General features: G+C 42.6%; 1 protein-coding gene across 1 annotated transcript in view; it reads left to right on the top strand.

Annotated features, from left to right (window-relative positions):
- Positions 1 to 9,460: 9,460 nt before the first annotated feature.
- Positions 9,461 to 15,474, top strand: part of BMP7 (bone morphogenetic protein 7) — a 43,887-nt gene continuing 37,873 nt past the window's right edge. Inside the window, exon 1 of the mRNA XM_054391858.1 lies at positions 9,461 to 9,974. Within this exon, the coding sequence (XP_054247833.1) occupies positions 9,461 to 9,974 (514 nt within the window). The remainder of the gene's footprint in view (positions 9,975 to 15,474) is intronic.

The raw sequence follows: 15,474 nt of genomic DNA, 5'->3' as shown, positions 1-15,474 counted from the left end.
TGCTGGCCTTTAGAAGAGTGAGAGACATTTAGCTCTTGCGTAGGGAAAATTAATTTGATTTGTGCATTCTGCATTGTCCTATATCACTGATTTTTAAAGTGAGCTTTACAAGAGTTTGGGACCCTTGATCCCAGGGATCCTGAAGGGTAAAGAAGACAGATTGATTTGATATAACACAGAGAACTGGCTGCTGCCAAAGCCTGCAAATCAGTATGCCAACATACATATGTCCCACTGTTGTTGTTAGTACAGGTTGAAAGCTTGCAACAAGCTTTTATTTGCACTTGGATAAATAACAGCTAACAATAAAGACTAAGAGAATCACAAGATTGTTTGAAAGACAGTAAGAATACTTTGGCTCAGGATGTTCATGGTTAACTGGATTCATTACTTTCAAGAGACAGCAATTTTACACCAGTTAAAGTTAATATAAAGTTCATGTTCCTACTTTTTCCTTACCTATATCCTAACAGAATCATAGGAAAACTAGAAAAAAAACTTGGTCCTCTTTGACACTGTTGTCCTTCATGATTAACAATTACCACATCTCTAATATGACCCTTAAACATGAGTTTATAGTCAAAACATTAAATAAAATCTGGTTTACGTGGTATTAAACACAGCTAGAAAGCCATTTGTTCATTTATTCTGACAAAGTAATTCCCATTAACATCTGTTAGACAGATTCAGAAATCAAGGTGCTTTTTTTTTCAGTGCATGCACCTGCACTTCTCAACCAGAGTCTTTGATGCAGCAAACTTTAGTCAGACACAATTAGATACAATTTTCCTTAAATGTGCATTTTTGAGGAAAGATGTGACAAACCTAAAAGAGTACATTCTGTACCTACTGTACCGTGTGTACAAATCACACAGCTACCATATTTAAACCTGAAAACTGGATGCAAAATACCCTGTGCAATGCTTACATACATACAAATAAGAGTAACAGATTTCATCCATGGAAAAACATCGCCCTGCACTCATGGACAGTTGCTTTTACAAAAGGCCAGGTCAAGCCTCAGCTGCTCTTCCTCAGCACTGTCCTTTACCAGAAGCATTTTCTCTATCCCCAGTGCAACAATACAGCTTGCAGTAGAGTCGGATTAGGCTCTGCATTTTATTAGCTCCCTTGATGTCCAAACTGCTCTTCCATACATACCAAATATAGTAAACAGTAAATGCTCAACTTTTTGTTCTTGCCTCACGGCTTAGAAACAACTTGCAAATCCTCTCAATTCATTTTACATCCCCATTCCTTCCATTAGACTTGCTGCTAACAGTATCTTTCACAAAGATTCTTTTGTTTCTACTGGAAAACTCCTAAAGATTTCATTGACATTTCTCTTTTTCTCAGTATCCTGTCACAGGGCACTAGACCTTCATCCTGCACTTATTCAAATCCTTCCTTTTTCCAGGAGACACTGAAGCCTTCCATCCCATTCTCCTAAGAAGGAAAAATGTAGGCACTATCCATTTAAAAAACAACAACAAAACCCAAAACAAAACAACAAAAAACCCAAACAAAATACCAAAAAAAAAAACCCACCAAAAAAACAAACCCCAAACCACACAAAATCCAAAAACCAAACAAAACCCAAAAACCAAACAAAACCAAAGCTCAGAGCTGCAAACTGCTGAGCACTTACCACAAACAGCAGAGTGCTCTTGGACCCCCAGCACATCGTGGAGACTCGAGTGTGTTCTGTGTCTTGTAGGGGTCACCTTTCTCCAGGATTTAGTCTCTGCTTAGAGTATGTGGTTCCTGTAATAATGCATGTTCCCTCTTCTTCCACAGTCTCTTCCTGTTTCCAAATGAAGCAGTAGTCCATGCTTTAACTTAGAAATACCCTTAGTAAATCAGATACCAGAACACAAACAGCAACTTCTTTTATTTGCAAATGTAGTCAGTGTAATTCTCAAATCATCCAAATTATGGACTTCTGCCGCTTGACCTATTGTTGCTTCCCAATTACGCTCAGTAATGGTTTGTAAATAGTTTTTTTTAAGTGGAAGGTCTTCTGTGCTACTTTTTTGATGTATCCAGGACACAGAAATAGGGACAGAAATAATCAGGAAGTGATTCATAATCTCCGTAGCCCTCAACTGCGTGAAGAGACACTGTCTATGCTACATGGATCTGTACAGAACGTCCTACAGTTACTCATCTGGAAGAACAAGACTTTGGTCCTTAGTGATTTCAGTTTGTCACCGTATTTCAAATTTCTCGAGAAACTAAACAACTCAAACCTTTCCCTTCCTCAGAGCTCTTCCTTGTTCATGATAGAACACATGTTGGTCACAAAGATAAATTTATCCCCAAAACAAATGTGAGGATTTTACTGGGATGCAAAAATCTTAACTTCTTTGGACTTTATATTTTTATTTTCCTATGAGCTTAGCAGATAACAACTAATTAAAAAAAAAAAAAAAGCTTTTATATGGAACTCATAAGAGTTTATTTTATAGCCCCTTGATTTAAGTAAACAAACAAACAGGCAAACTGCTTCCTTCTGCTCTTTTCCCGACAATCCAAATATTTAGAAATCTTTATAAGATGCTAATTGTGGAAATTCATGCTTTTAAATTATTCTTTTTCGGTGCCTTGAACAACAAAAACAGATTCTCTCTTGTGGTCAGACCACCGGAGCGGAGTAAAGTGCAGTAACTCTGAGAGTTTCTGCCCCATGTTCTGCTCTGCTTGTCCTTTTGAAAAGGGTCTCAATGAAGAGCCTTGTTGAGACCTCCGCTGGTGCCACTGTTTATAGAGGGGGTCATTAGGAACAGTTTAGTCAGAACAAAAGGGGGTTTGTTTCTATTGTCCTGCTTGCAGTTTGACGATGCCTTAACTGAAAAATTATCTTAATAGTCTAACAGTATATATTTGCCTATGGGGTTCAGACAACTGCAGAAAAGGCTCTCGATGAATGCTAAAAAGATGCTCTTTACAAAGCAAACTCAGTGCACGCCAAGCACTATTTAGGGAGCAAAAATTTTCCGACTGAAAACTTAGAAGTCCCAGTCTCAGAAAGATAAAACTCTTACAGCGTTGCCTTTACAATGAAAGTATCCCTGACAAAAACAGCAGCAGCAGCGATACCAACCCCTCCATACACAGCCCCAGGAAAGCCCCAGGTGAGTTCCTCGGCTGGTATCAGCATACCTCCATCTGCTCACACGGTGCTATGTCGTGCTACACCAGCAGAGGAAACAGCCCACTCGCATTGTCTTAAAATCCTCCACCATAAACTTCTGATTAATGATTTTCTGCTGCTAAAGCTCTGGGAGATTGCTTCACACAGCCACTTGTAATGTGGCAAACCTCCTCCCTCGGTCAGACCAGGAGCTGGAACGTTCCTCAAACCATGGAGAACTGGGGCCAAACAGTGCTACCCTCTGCAACTTGGGAAGGGATATTTGTGGCCAGGGCTTTAGAGAATCAAATGAATCTCCAGCTTCCATCTTGTTTCAGACCAGTTCAGAAACACTGCTATAAATCATCACAGATATAATGAAAATTGTTAGAGGCAGAACCAGAAACAAAAAAAGCACATTGTATCTCTGCAGCCCCATACAGCTCTAAATTGGCACTCAGAATTTCCAATTGGAGTGGTTCTAACATGCATTCGAAATAGACTGGTAAAATAATTGTTCCTATGGAAATGAAATATAAATAAAAGTAGAAGCTGAGACTGTATTAAGATAATGTTGGACGGAATTCTGTTTCCTGGTTATTTAAACACAGAAGATAAGCCTCAACAGGAGAGAAACTGCAGGGTGCAGCTGTTGCATATAATCCTGCTTCCTACAGACCTGTAAAACCCATAGTCTCCAAAGATCTCCCTGCTCCAGCAACATAAGTTTTATGATTCAGGGGCATGGTACATATGGTTTAGCACACACACCCCAATTTTCCATGCAACCTCCCCTGTTAGGATTACTAATACTTGTGGCATGAGTAGTTTGTACAGCAGCTGTGCAAGGGTTATGCAAGCATTTATGTACACATTGGAATAAAGGCACAAAATAATGGTTCTTTTGAGGTATTACTCTGCACCTGCCTGGAGAGAAACAGTAAAGCCATCCAAATTTATCTTACTGCATTTTACAGGTCAGAATCAGTTATTGTTGTTCTCTTTGCAAACAATGAATAGGTTTTATATCTTTTTGTACATAGCAGAGTGTAAAAATACCAAACAGCTCTACCTTTAATGATTAGAAACAGCAGAAAACTAAAGAATACTCTGGAAGACATAAACATATGTGAATCAAAAGAATTCTGAATGTCTGATGATGGACGATCACCACTTATTATAAGAAAATTTTACAACTAAGCAGACTTCCAGTGGCACGTTTTCAAGGTGATGCAGCATGGCTGATGTCTGCTCCTCACAGTGGCACCTAAATATGTTCTCAGTGTAGTTTTTTACTGAAATGAGCCTAAGATTTCAGATGTTCAAATTACAGTGTTACCAGTGAAGGAAATGCCTGGGTTTATGCCAAAAGCTTCAATCAAATCAAAAGTGTATGGAATAATTTAATAGTACAAAATTAAATTCAGTTTTGTTTGGGCTGCTTTGGCAATAGACAGACCCCAGAGTGGTCTTCCATTAAACAATATTCATATGTATGTATCTGTGCCACAAAAATACATTACTTACATAAAGATTGCAGACATTATGGAAGTACACTGCTGTATGCACACATACACATGCTCATACTAATATACAACTACATACAAACATAGATATAACAGAGGACATTGGCCTATATTTAAGCATTTAAGTAAATGCATGATAAACACAATACTATAAATATTTTAATGATACGAACAGATTTCTAATGTTCTCTGGAGTAAATAAGAATAAAAGAAGCCACACAGTCTCATCAAGTGAAGTCCTTTGAAGGACTGAACTTTGTCTGCCTTACTCAGTTGATGAACATTAGATTCAACACTGTAGTCCCATTTCATAAATCCAAAGATCATTTTCTACTTTAGTTATCATTAGCATCCCCAGATGTAATGATGCCCTTTCGTACCCCAAGACGTAATTTCTGACTCTCCTTTCATCAGCAGCAATGAGAATCAATACTTAAGTTTTATAACATAATCAGTATTGTCCAACCCAGCACAGTTCAACCTAGATCTGGATTAGAGCTAATGTAGCGGCTTACTCCTAATGCGATTACTTTCATATTGGTCAATATGTTCTCAGTAATAATGCTGAAGAGATGAATAGAAACTATTCCTAAGAATGATCCAATATAGCATAATCAAATAAGCACAGTAATTATGCATTCTTATGCAAAGAATACTACTATTATTTTTCTTATAAAAGTGTTTTGCATACACAGGGCCCAGAACAGTTCAAAATACCCCAAAACACATGCTACTTTAGTGGGAATATTTGGAAGAAGAAAAAAGTTTGCTATAATTTAGGACTTTCACTTTGTTCAAGACAAATGAGAGAAGATGCAAAACAGAATGGAAAAGAAACATGGTTAAAGTTAAAAAGAGGACATCAAAGTAGGAAGGCAAGAAGCTTGAAATTGATTCAGCAGAAAAGAGGAAAAAATGCTTTGTGTCTGACTTTTTAAAAATCATAAAAGGAGTTTGGAAGCAGAATCCAGAATTTTTACTGCCCAGTTGGTAAAACTGAATGCAAATGGTCAAATTCTGCTACTGGCATATTCCTAAGATGGGTACACGATGATGACAGCAGCACATACAAATTCATGAAGCACAGACCTGCACATTTTGGGCTATTTCGTATTTTAAAATCAGACCCTTTATCTCCTATACACAAGCTTCTAGATGTACTGACTTCCCCACAAACAAAAGCAAAGGCAGTAGTTGGTACAAAAATCAGATAAGAGCATACACACAAGGCTCAAAGAGATCCAAAAGTTACTCAGTTGGTAATGTGCTTGTATAGAACCTCAGAGACATTGGGAGTTTGTTTTTATAGAAATTATCTGAAGCAGCAAGTGCCAACAAACAGGATTACTTCATCATAAGCATTTAGTTCTCCTTCTCAAGTGGAGGACGGACAAGAGAAGAGTAGTAAGAGGAAAAACTGGTTTCTTAATTGATCCAGGAAGGAGGAGGAAAAAGACAATGACATGAAGGTGTCAATATTTCAGCAACCTGTGTGGAACTGATCCTACAGGAAGCAGGATGGGATTTACGCAGCAGGCAAGAAAGGGGGGAAAAAACCTTGTCCATGAGAAAGGCAATCCAGTTTGTACCTTTTCTGTTTGAAAGGGATTTGAAATTCAAGCTCAGATCTGAGGACCAAACCATTGTGGTATGAGCTGTATCATCCTTTATTGTATGCAGCAGAATAAATGCTGCTTTTTGTTGTGCCCCAAAGCAAGCTGAAGTCAAGAGCCAAAGACCTCACATTCAAAAAAAAAAAAAAAAAGACTCTTTAAGAGATTCATTTTCTCATTGCACAGTAGTCCCACAGTGCTACACCTTTTAAGAACACATGCAAGCAGTACTCTTACTGCAAACTCTCATATGATCATTTAATACTGTAACTGGTTCAATAGGATTATAGGAAATGCTGCTACGAAAGGTTAAACTCTTGCAAATATTCCTACGAAGGCATGGGATACAGTTGCAGCATTGCCATCTCTTTGAAGAACATAACCTGCACTAAATGGGGATGTATCTAAACTTGGCTAAAACCAGGCCGCTTAGCCAAAAAAAGAAGGAATTAAATTCAAATATCACTTTCCCAAGAAATTTATAAATTAAGGTTTCAAGGTTTACTCTTTTTTCCCCCCCTCTGCGATTTCTTTATACATAGATATACAGCTTTGACACTAGTTACCTGAGCTGTAGCCAGGATCCAAACCTTCCAAACTCTCTCTTTTCTTTCTCTCAGAGTGATGTCATTCCAAAGCATGACCTTGACAAGTTTTAAATGTGAGCTACAAGCAGTTCAGGTGTAAGTAGTTCAGGCTGCAGAGACACCTGCTCTCCAGCCCACTGTTCTATCCTTACAGATTTTTGATCTCACTGTCTGTGTCTCCTTGCTCTGATGCTACTCCATCAAAGGCCAACACGCAAAACGAAGAAAAACAAACTTCCTACAAGGAACAAAACAGAAAGTGAAATCAAGTTATCTGCAGCTGAAAGGGAGAGCGGAGGGATACTGAATCATCTGTCTGCCCTTCCACCACCACCAGTTTCAGCCAACCTAAGGCAGCCCAGCCCAGACACCCTCTCGTTGCCCCCAGCTGTGCATTCCTGTGGCCTCCCTAGCTCCAGCACAATATGTAATCAGTCACAACTGACTACAGCTGATCCAGCAGAAAATTAATTCAGCAAAACCAAATACACAAACAGTTAAAAAAGGTTTACTTTTAAAAACTGAACCAGCTTCCTGACCTGTGTGTGCATGTAAGTGCTCATACTAGCATTGGAGAGGGCTGGGGTTGCACAGCTGAAGGTCCAGGCTGGGGTGGGATGAGAAAAAAAAAACATCTTTCTCAGGAGGAGCTTGGCTTTAGATCAGCTTAAATTGATCTAGAAACCACACCCTCGGCAAGAGAGAAATTTAGGCAAATACCTGGCCTGCTTAAAAGCAGGTTAGTGCTGCTTCTCAGGAGCTACAAAAGATGCTAGAGAGTTTGATCTTAACTGGGGATCCAAAATGCAACTGCTTAGGTATAGGTGTTTTCGTTAGTGGGGAGCAATAGGAGGACCACTACAGAGTGGCTTTTGAGCACTCGCATTAGCACCAGTGAGTTTTTCAAGTGCAAGTGCTCTCATGTTACTTAAAGTGAATGTAGCTTCACAAACTCTCACCCGCCATGGTCCCAGAGCTAGAGCCACTGCTAAACATGTGTTAGGATTGAGCTAGGAGTTTATTGCTGGTTCCACCACTATTTCAATAACTCTGTGAGTCATTTTGATGTCATGCCTCAGTTTCCCTGTTATTAAGAGGTGTACATACGTTCATACAAACACACTAAATCACTCAATGTGCTTCCCATATGGCTTTTTTACCTGCTGTTCACACACTGATTTTAAACATAAAGCGCTAAAATAAGTGCTGAATACTAATTTCCACAATTTATGGAGGATCTGGTGCTGGATACTGCTATATATTTCTTGCCTGAAAACATCAGATGAACAACGTGTCAAAAAAACCCAACCCCGTCCTCTTTTATCCCTTGACCTTCTTCCTCCTTGTTTTGCTTAAGGAGTGAATCTTAATGTCAGCATAAACTTAGCATGGTACATATGTATATTTCTGTGCACTGGATTCAGTGACCCAGATAAACCCTTCCATCCTGCCTTCCCCTTGCATTCCAAGTAAGTTTTGGGAAGCAGTAGTCTACGTTTGTTATCTGAGATTATCCATTGTTGCAGTAGACATCTATCTGGACTCATCAGGTCTGGGGCTCCCTCACTGCAGATGTTACACCCACTAAGGTAAAAAAATTGTCACTGCTTTAAAAAGCTCAAGCCAGGGTTCCACAAAGGCATGTACCAATGAGCTGCAGTGGATAATGTAATGGTGTAAACCACGCGTGGTGTGCACAGGTTGATGGTTCCAATCCAAGTTTTATGACTCCTCTATCATAACTTGCCCCTCGGATTTCTGACTCTCCTCCAGTAACACTCCCCATTGCCAGCTGGAAAAGGTGACCCGGGGCTCTCTGTATACAGACACACATGCCTACGTGCGTGAGTATGTAATCCTCTCATTTTAAATAATTTAGTGCTGCTGGTTGTGTCCTGGACATCCTCTCCTCATCTGTACTGCTTGGGAAAAAAAAAAAAAACAACCCAAACCCATCCCAAAACAACACAACAGGGTGGAAGAGAAGAAAAAAACCACTGCCAAGTATGCATGTTTGTGCAGACAGACGAGACACTTGCATCTCTGAACTCTGTGGGAGTTTGGGCCCCTTCCTTATATATAAACCACCCTCCCTCCTGGGGTGTCTTCTTCTTAATTACGTTCACCTTAATTGAAGCACTCGGGACCGGCTCACCCTCTCCCCCACGCCAGCAGCCTCCCCAAACATCCTGCAAAGCAACCTGATCAGATGTTCCTCCTCTAGGCAGTTACAGGGATTTTCTCTCCCAAGCGGTTTGGAGCGGGCGAGCGAGAGCGCTCGGGTTTTCCAGCCTGCTCCTCCCACCAGAGACAACCTCCCGCTGCCTCCCCGCCGCGCAGCACTGCACACACGGCTCCGCCGCGGCGTGCGGGACGCGGGCACAGCGCACTAGTCCCGCTCCCAGCGCCGCTGCCGCCACCGGGAGAAGCACTTCGGGCCACCGTCGCCGCCGCTCCGTCCATGGGCCGGGGCCGCTGAGGGTAGCCCCTGCCGCTCTGCGCCGGCGGGCCATGAGCGGGCTGCGGCGCCTTCGCGGGGGCTGCCGGCCGCCGCAGTGAGCGCGGGACCGCGCCGTCCTGCCGCTCCGCTCCGCGCCGCGCATGCCGGTGGGGCGCGTCCCGCGGCGGGGCAGCCCCGCGCCCCCCGCGCCGCCCCTCCGCAGCCGCCGCCGCCGCGCCGCGATGCCGGCGGCGGGGCGCGGGCAGCCCGCCTCCTGGCTCCTGGTGCTGGGCGCCGCCGCCCCCGCCCTCTGGCTGCGCTGTGTCCTGGCCGACTTCACGGTGGACAACGAGGTGCACTCCAGCTTCATCCACCGGCGGCTGCGCGGCCCCGAGCGCCGCGAGATGCAGCGGGAGATCCTCTCCATCCTCGGCCTGCCGCACCGACCGCGGCCCCATCTCCACGGCAAGCACAACTCGGCCCCCATGTTCATGCTGGACCTCTACAATGCCATGTCCGTGGAGGAGGGGGCGGCGGGGGCCGCAGCTGAGGAGGGCGAGGGCTTCTCCTACCCTTACAAGCCCATCTTCAGCACCCAGGGGCCGCCTCTGGCCAGCCTGCAGGACAGCAACTTCCTCACCGAGGCTGACATGGTCATGAGCTTCGTCAACTTGGGTGAGTACCTGCCTTTGGTGAGGCTTGGGGGCTGGATCCGGGGTGCCTGGGCAGGGGAACCATGCGAGGGGAGGCTGGAGCCGGGCCACGGCCACCGGCGGGAAGACTGGCCTTGGTCGCACAGGTGGCCTCAATGAGGACCTGTTTCCACAGAGGGTCAGATGGGCGGCAGCCCACTGGGCGAGGAAGGGCAGGTAGCGGCCCTTGGAGAGGCGACCGCTTTGTGAGGTGGTAGTTAAATGGCACCAGCGTGGAGAGGACTCTGACTTTCCATCACAGCATTTGGACAGCCACAGGCTCTGGCCACAGTCCACCCCGTACATCGACACAAGTTCTTTGTCGTCTTCTTCCTTTGATAGTTTCCTTTGATAGCTGCATGTCAGAAATTGGATTTGCAGGTAGGAGTTAAACAAGACGATTAGCAGGTCTGTTCTGCACCCGGCACCGCCAAGGAAGACACAAAACCCAGGCAGGATCACGGGTCTCAGCACAGCTCCAGTGCTGGGCTGGTGCTCGTGTGGGATGCAGAGCCACCGGGGCTTCCCAGATGACTAGTCCTGGCGACATCCCAGCAGCATCCCAGCACCGTGCACTCTTGGCCGAAGGGGCCGAGCCGCTCACACATGTTTTCCTAATGGCTTGGGAGGGATTCCACAGTAAATCCTTATTTACTCCTGCAGCTTTTTCTGTTGACCCCAGTTTGTGCAGCTCACTTGCCTCTTTTCACAAGCACATGTGGATGGGTTTATGCAAATGATACCAAAGTTGGCACGCTTTGTATGTGGCTTGCTAGGCCTCTCTAATTGGATGCCACGGCCCAATCTGATTTCTATTTGCTTGCTGTAGATTGCACACCCGTGTGGACTGACTTGGCTGGATTTGAGTAAAACACTGTCAGGATGAGCATTCTATTTTAAATATGTAATTACAGACCTGGTTCACTCTATCCATTTTTAGACCTCGTCATGTGCAGCTCTGAAACCACCACACGTACAGATTTGGTGTCTGCAAGTTCAAGACAGAGTCTGAATACTACTTCCAAAACAAGTTCAACTCAAACTTTGTCCCAAACAAAGGGACAGATAAAGAGCAATAGCAGCCCAACTCTGGCATGTAACCCACTAGGGATTACAGACATCCCCATTGCCAATAAATCCATTAACACCTTTATGGATGTCACTGTTCTGGACACTTCCACTGTCTGGAACTTCAGAAGCAGCAAAGATTAAATCACCAGCTCTCTAATCCCAGTGCTTTAACTAACTGAAAAAGATCAGTACCTGTAAAGGCTTGGTGACATACATTAATAATTGTTAGACACGGTAGCCATCCCGGCACAGTTCCTGTGTGATAGGGAGACACAGGACGCTGTGGGAGATCTCTAGTTTGCATGAGCTGCACCTCCTTATTAACTGCCATAAGCGTCACAGTGGGAAGCTTGGAATTACATCTGGCCTGGGGGCTGCGCTCTTTGAGAGCGCGGGTGCTTTCCATTTGGAATTACAGTGTTTGTCTAATTGCTGTTAGATACTTAAGCTGATCAGCAGTGATACATTTAAAATCAAATATTTGAGCAGCTAGAAGTACCAGCAAAGTCAAATATTTGACTTCAGAGATAGGAGTGATCTTGTTCTTTGTGCTTCCTGGGTCCTACACAATGTACAACCAGCGTGCAGGGAAAGTCCCAAACAGAAGATGAAGTTGAAATAATGATAGCAAAATTCACACTTCTGTTTCCATTTTGGGAGAGAACCTTTCTGAAATGTGTAAGTACCGATGAAAGGGAGTTTAGCTCTGGGGAAGCAGCTCTGCTTCTCCGCTGTAGTTATTTACTGCATAAGTTCCATCCATGGAACTTCAGTGTTCCCATCCTGTGTTTCCTGTGGAAGGAAATGTCACCTTTGCAGCCCAGGGAAGTTTTACCTGAAAGGAATTAACGTTCAGGTCTCTACGTACTCTGAATACAAAGGAGTGGAATCAATCCATAAACCCTGAAATAAAAATTGCCACTTTGGATATGCCTGTTTCTACGTGGGAACTTCTTACAGAGCAGGATTTACCTGTATAAAGTGTACGGAATCAATAGTTGACACCCCGATGGGATGTGATGACCACAGTGGATGTATTCATTCATCGTGACCTGCTGGGTTTTATAGTTGGCTTAGAAATCCACAAAGTGTTCTTTATTCAAAATACTTAATTATCACTTTATTTAATTGCTGTCAGCATGGTCAGTGAGTGGGAAGAGTGCAGGCAAAATCCAATCGTTTTTTTAAGGATAGGTGGAATTATTACCATCAAGGCACATTTCAGAGGTTTAGCTGTACTGTTTTGTTCCCTTGTCAACTGTGCATGCCCAGACGAGTTTAAAAAGGACATAGATCTGTAACAGCTTTCTTCATCCCAGTGTACACCTTTCATCCCATTATAGTCACCGGTCTTTCATCTTTATAGGACAAAGACAGGCTTGTTTATGGATGTTTTAATGAATTAGGCCAGCCACTCACTCCCGTATATAGTCAAATACAACACCTGCTTTGATATGTACAGTTTTCTGTGACATTCAGGGAAAATTAGAAGATCTATTGTAGGACTGATATTTTTTGAGGCTTTCTACAATGATTCCTTTTAAAGCAGAGCTGAATTGCTAAATGCAGACTGTAGTAAACTGTGTCCTAGTTTTGTAAGGGATACTCTGTGAGCATTGCATTTCACAGGTAGACTTCTATTTCTATACCAAAGCCCATCACAATGAGGAAGTGTCACAGCATAATACAGTTTCATCTTAGAATGGAGGAAGTAAAAGTGAGTAAAGAAATAGTACTTTTAAATTTCAATAAATAAAACATGTTGTTCCTGGCTTCCAAATGCTAACCTACAAAACCACATTTTTGCTTTATTCATATTCTTCATCTATCTAGTTGTACAACTTTAGAGGGAAGAAAAAAAAAAGAAAAACAAAAAAGGGTTTACTTTACAAAATTTATTGGGATACATAGTTAAAAAAGGAACAAACCCCCTCCACACATTGATTTCTATGGAGATACTGTGATATTGTGTGTATTTATTCCAGAGAATTTATACTGGGTAGGGAGGAACCAGAGTACAGGTGCTCCATTTCAGGGTTATGTTGCAGGGAGCTTTGTACTAAGCATGTAATGTTACTGTAAAATCTTGGCAAATAATTAGATTTAGAACCAGTTAATTCACAGGCTACATTTTGTCTTAGCCTACACCTGTGCTAGGATGGATGAGGAATGGATTTGTGTCAGGAATGAAGTTACATTTAAATTAAGAGACAATTTAGCCACAGTAGTCTGACTAAGTTAGTCAGTTAATTACTGGCTAATTTTATAAAATTTATTGCTCTAATTTTAGTGTTTGGAGTTTCGTTTCAGGTCTTGTCCAAGTTAGTTTACAAACTGATCCATTTTGGGAACTGAAAAAACGCAAGGCATTTTTTTGCACAAGTTTAATTGCAAGTTTATAAACAGCAACTAGGGAGTAAACATCCTCTACATTACTTAGACCCTCTCTTCTAAAAATAATTGAGTTGTCCCTATGTGGGTAATCATGCGTTGGTAAACAGACTTGCTTAGAATATTTTTTAACAGAGTCGGCACAAGTGATATGCAATTTGTTAATTTGTCTTGTGGCTGATTATAAAATGAACAACATTGTTTAATCCTGGCAAAAAATAAAGAAGGGGGGGGGGAATTAGTCATTCTTGGAAGGAGCACATGAAAGTGGCTTTTTTTAATGTAAATCAAGAAGCTGAAGAGCCCCAAAGTTTCCTTTTATTTCATACCATCTGGCTGTCCTTTTTGTTGACAAGTGTTTGGCATAGAGAACCATCTCTTTGCCCTTTAATAACAGGCTTTAACACTGTAGGGTATTAGAAAAAGATTCTATAACAGTTAAAAAATTTCCTTCGGGGAATACTTTATAAAGTGAGCACGGGCTGCAGGCATTTGCAGCTGTAACCTGGCTTGTGTTAAAATTTGGAAGGGGCTGCCTTGCATTCCAGCTCACTACAGGCCTTCATTGGTGTACAGCCAAAGGTTAATATAGATGTCACACAGTTTTTCTTTGGAGAGCCTCAGATATAAGAGTGTGCGTACAGCTGTGTTTTTAGTAACCCTTTCATAATCACTTCTTTTAAACCTCATTTTCCTGCTTATATAAATCAAAGATTTTCAAGGATATTTGACCTGGATTTGAACTTATTTGATCTTCGCATATTTCCCACTTGAAACAAAGCAGATTAAATGTTAGCCCTGGATGCCTGGTCATGATCACATGGTTTGTCCATACATTAGGCCAAGCCCTCAGCTGCTTTTTTTCTCTCCTTCACCTAGTGCTGTTATAGACTCTCAAGCCTGGACAGGTACATCCTGTAGTTGTTCTGGACAGTATGGATATATGCAATACTTGGTGGTATAATATTAGGTGAAGTAGAAAGCTTGCAGCAAAGTAAAGGTATGAAGTACACTGACCATATAGTAAGGTATTCTTTGAATATGCAGACCTGTTCCAGAGATTAATCAAATTTCTAATTTTCAGGTGCAAAATGGCAGAACGGAACAGGAAATATTTACCTCTGCTGTAGGGGTGTAATGGTAGTGGAGAATGGAGCAGCTGAGGACAGATGTCCTCATGCAAGGAAAAAGCACGTGGCAATTGTCCCCATCTGCTTGGATACTTCTGTGGCTGGTTTATCCCAGCAGCAGGGTCTCTCCTCTGTTCCCACACAGGCTGTCCTGGGGAGGTGAAGCCCCCTCTGGGAGCGGTAGTTTAAAAGCCAAAACACAACGGCTTGTAAAGTGCTTTGAAGGAGACAAGCCTTGATGGCCAGATCTTGTGATGCTTGTAACAGGAGTTAGGCACAAGTGAAGCGTACAGGACCCGTTCCCACCCGTGCTCTGCTCGCCCTTGGATTTCTTTGCGTGTGTGTCTGTGTCTGTGTGTGTGTGTGTATGCATCACCCCCTCTGCTCCTTTTGCAAAGGAGGTTTAATGGCCTCAGAGCAGCAGGCAGCATGAAACCAGGCATTATGTTTTCATCTGTAAATAAGCCTGAAACACATTTTTGGGTAGGGGGCAGAGAAGCGTGAGAGAAGGCTACACAAGGAGTTGGAAACATTAATTAAAGAAAAGATTGTAACTATTAAAGCCTAGTCAGGGCTGTTGACAGGCTCCTTTTAAATAGGACACTGTGATGTTTTAGTTTAATACATTCTGGCAGTGTCACCGGGGTTAAGGCTAATACTGGGATGTGTGGATCCTGTCATGTTATTGTCAGGAGGAATGCAGGGATTAGGTTTAGAAGTGGTGGTGGGTGAGTGGTGCAGCTGTGTACACTTATTATAAAAGATTGAAGTCCCACTGGTAAAATCAATATATTAAATTGCAAGAGCCTCTGTTTTTAATTAGTTTAAATCAAATATACAGTTAGTGCCATTATGGCTTCTATCCTAGGACCAAGTGAGGAAATGCTAATA

Source organism: Indicator indicator, chromosome 24 (genome assembly GCF_027791375.1).
Source record: "Indicator indicator isolate 239-I01 chromosome 24, UM_Iind_1.1, whole genome shotgun sequence".
NCBI classification, from domain to species: Eukaryota; Metazoa; Chordata; class Aves; order Piciformes; family Indicatoridae; genus Indicator; species Indicator indicator.
This window is presented reverse-complemented; position numbering and strand designations above follow the sequence as displayed.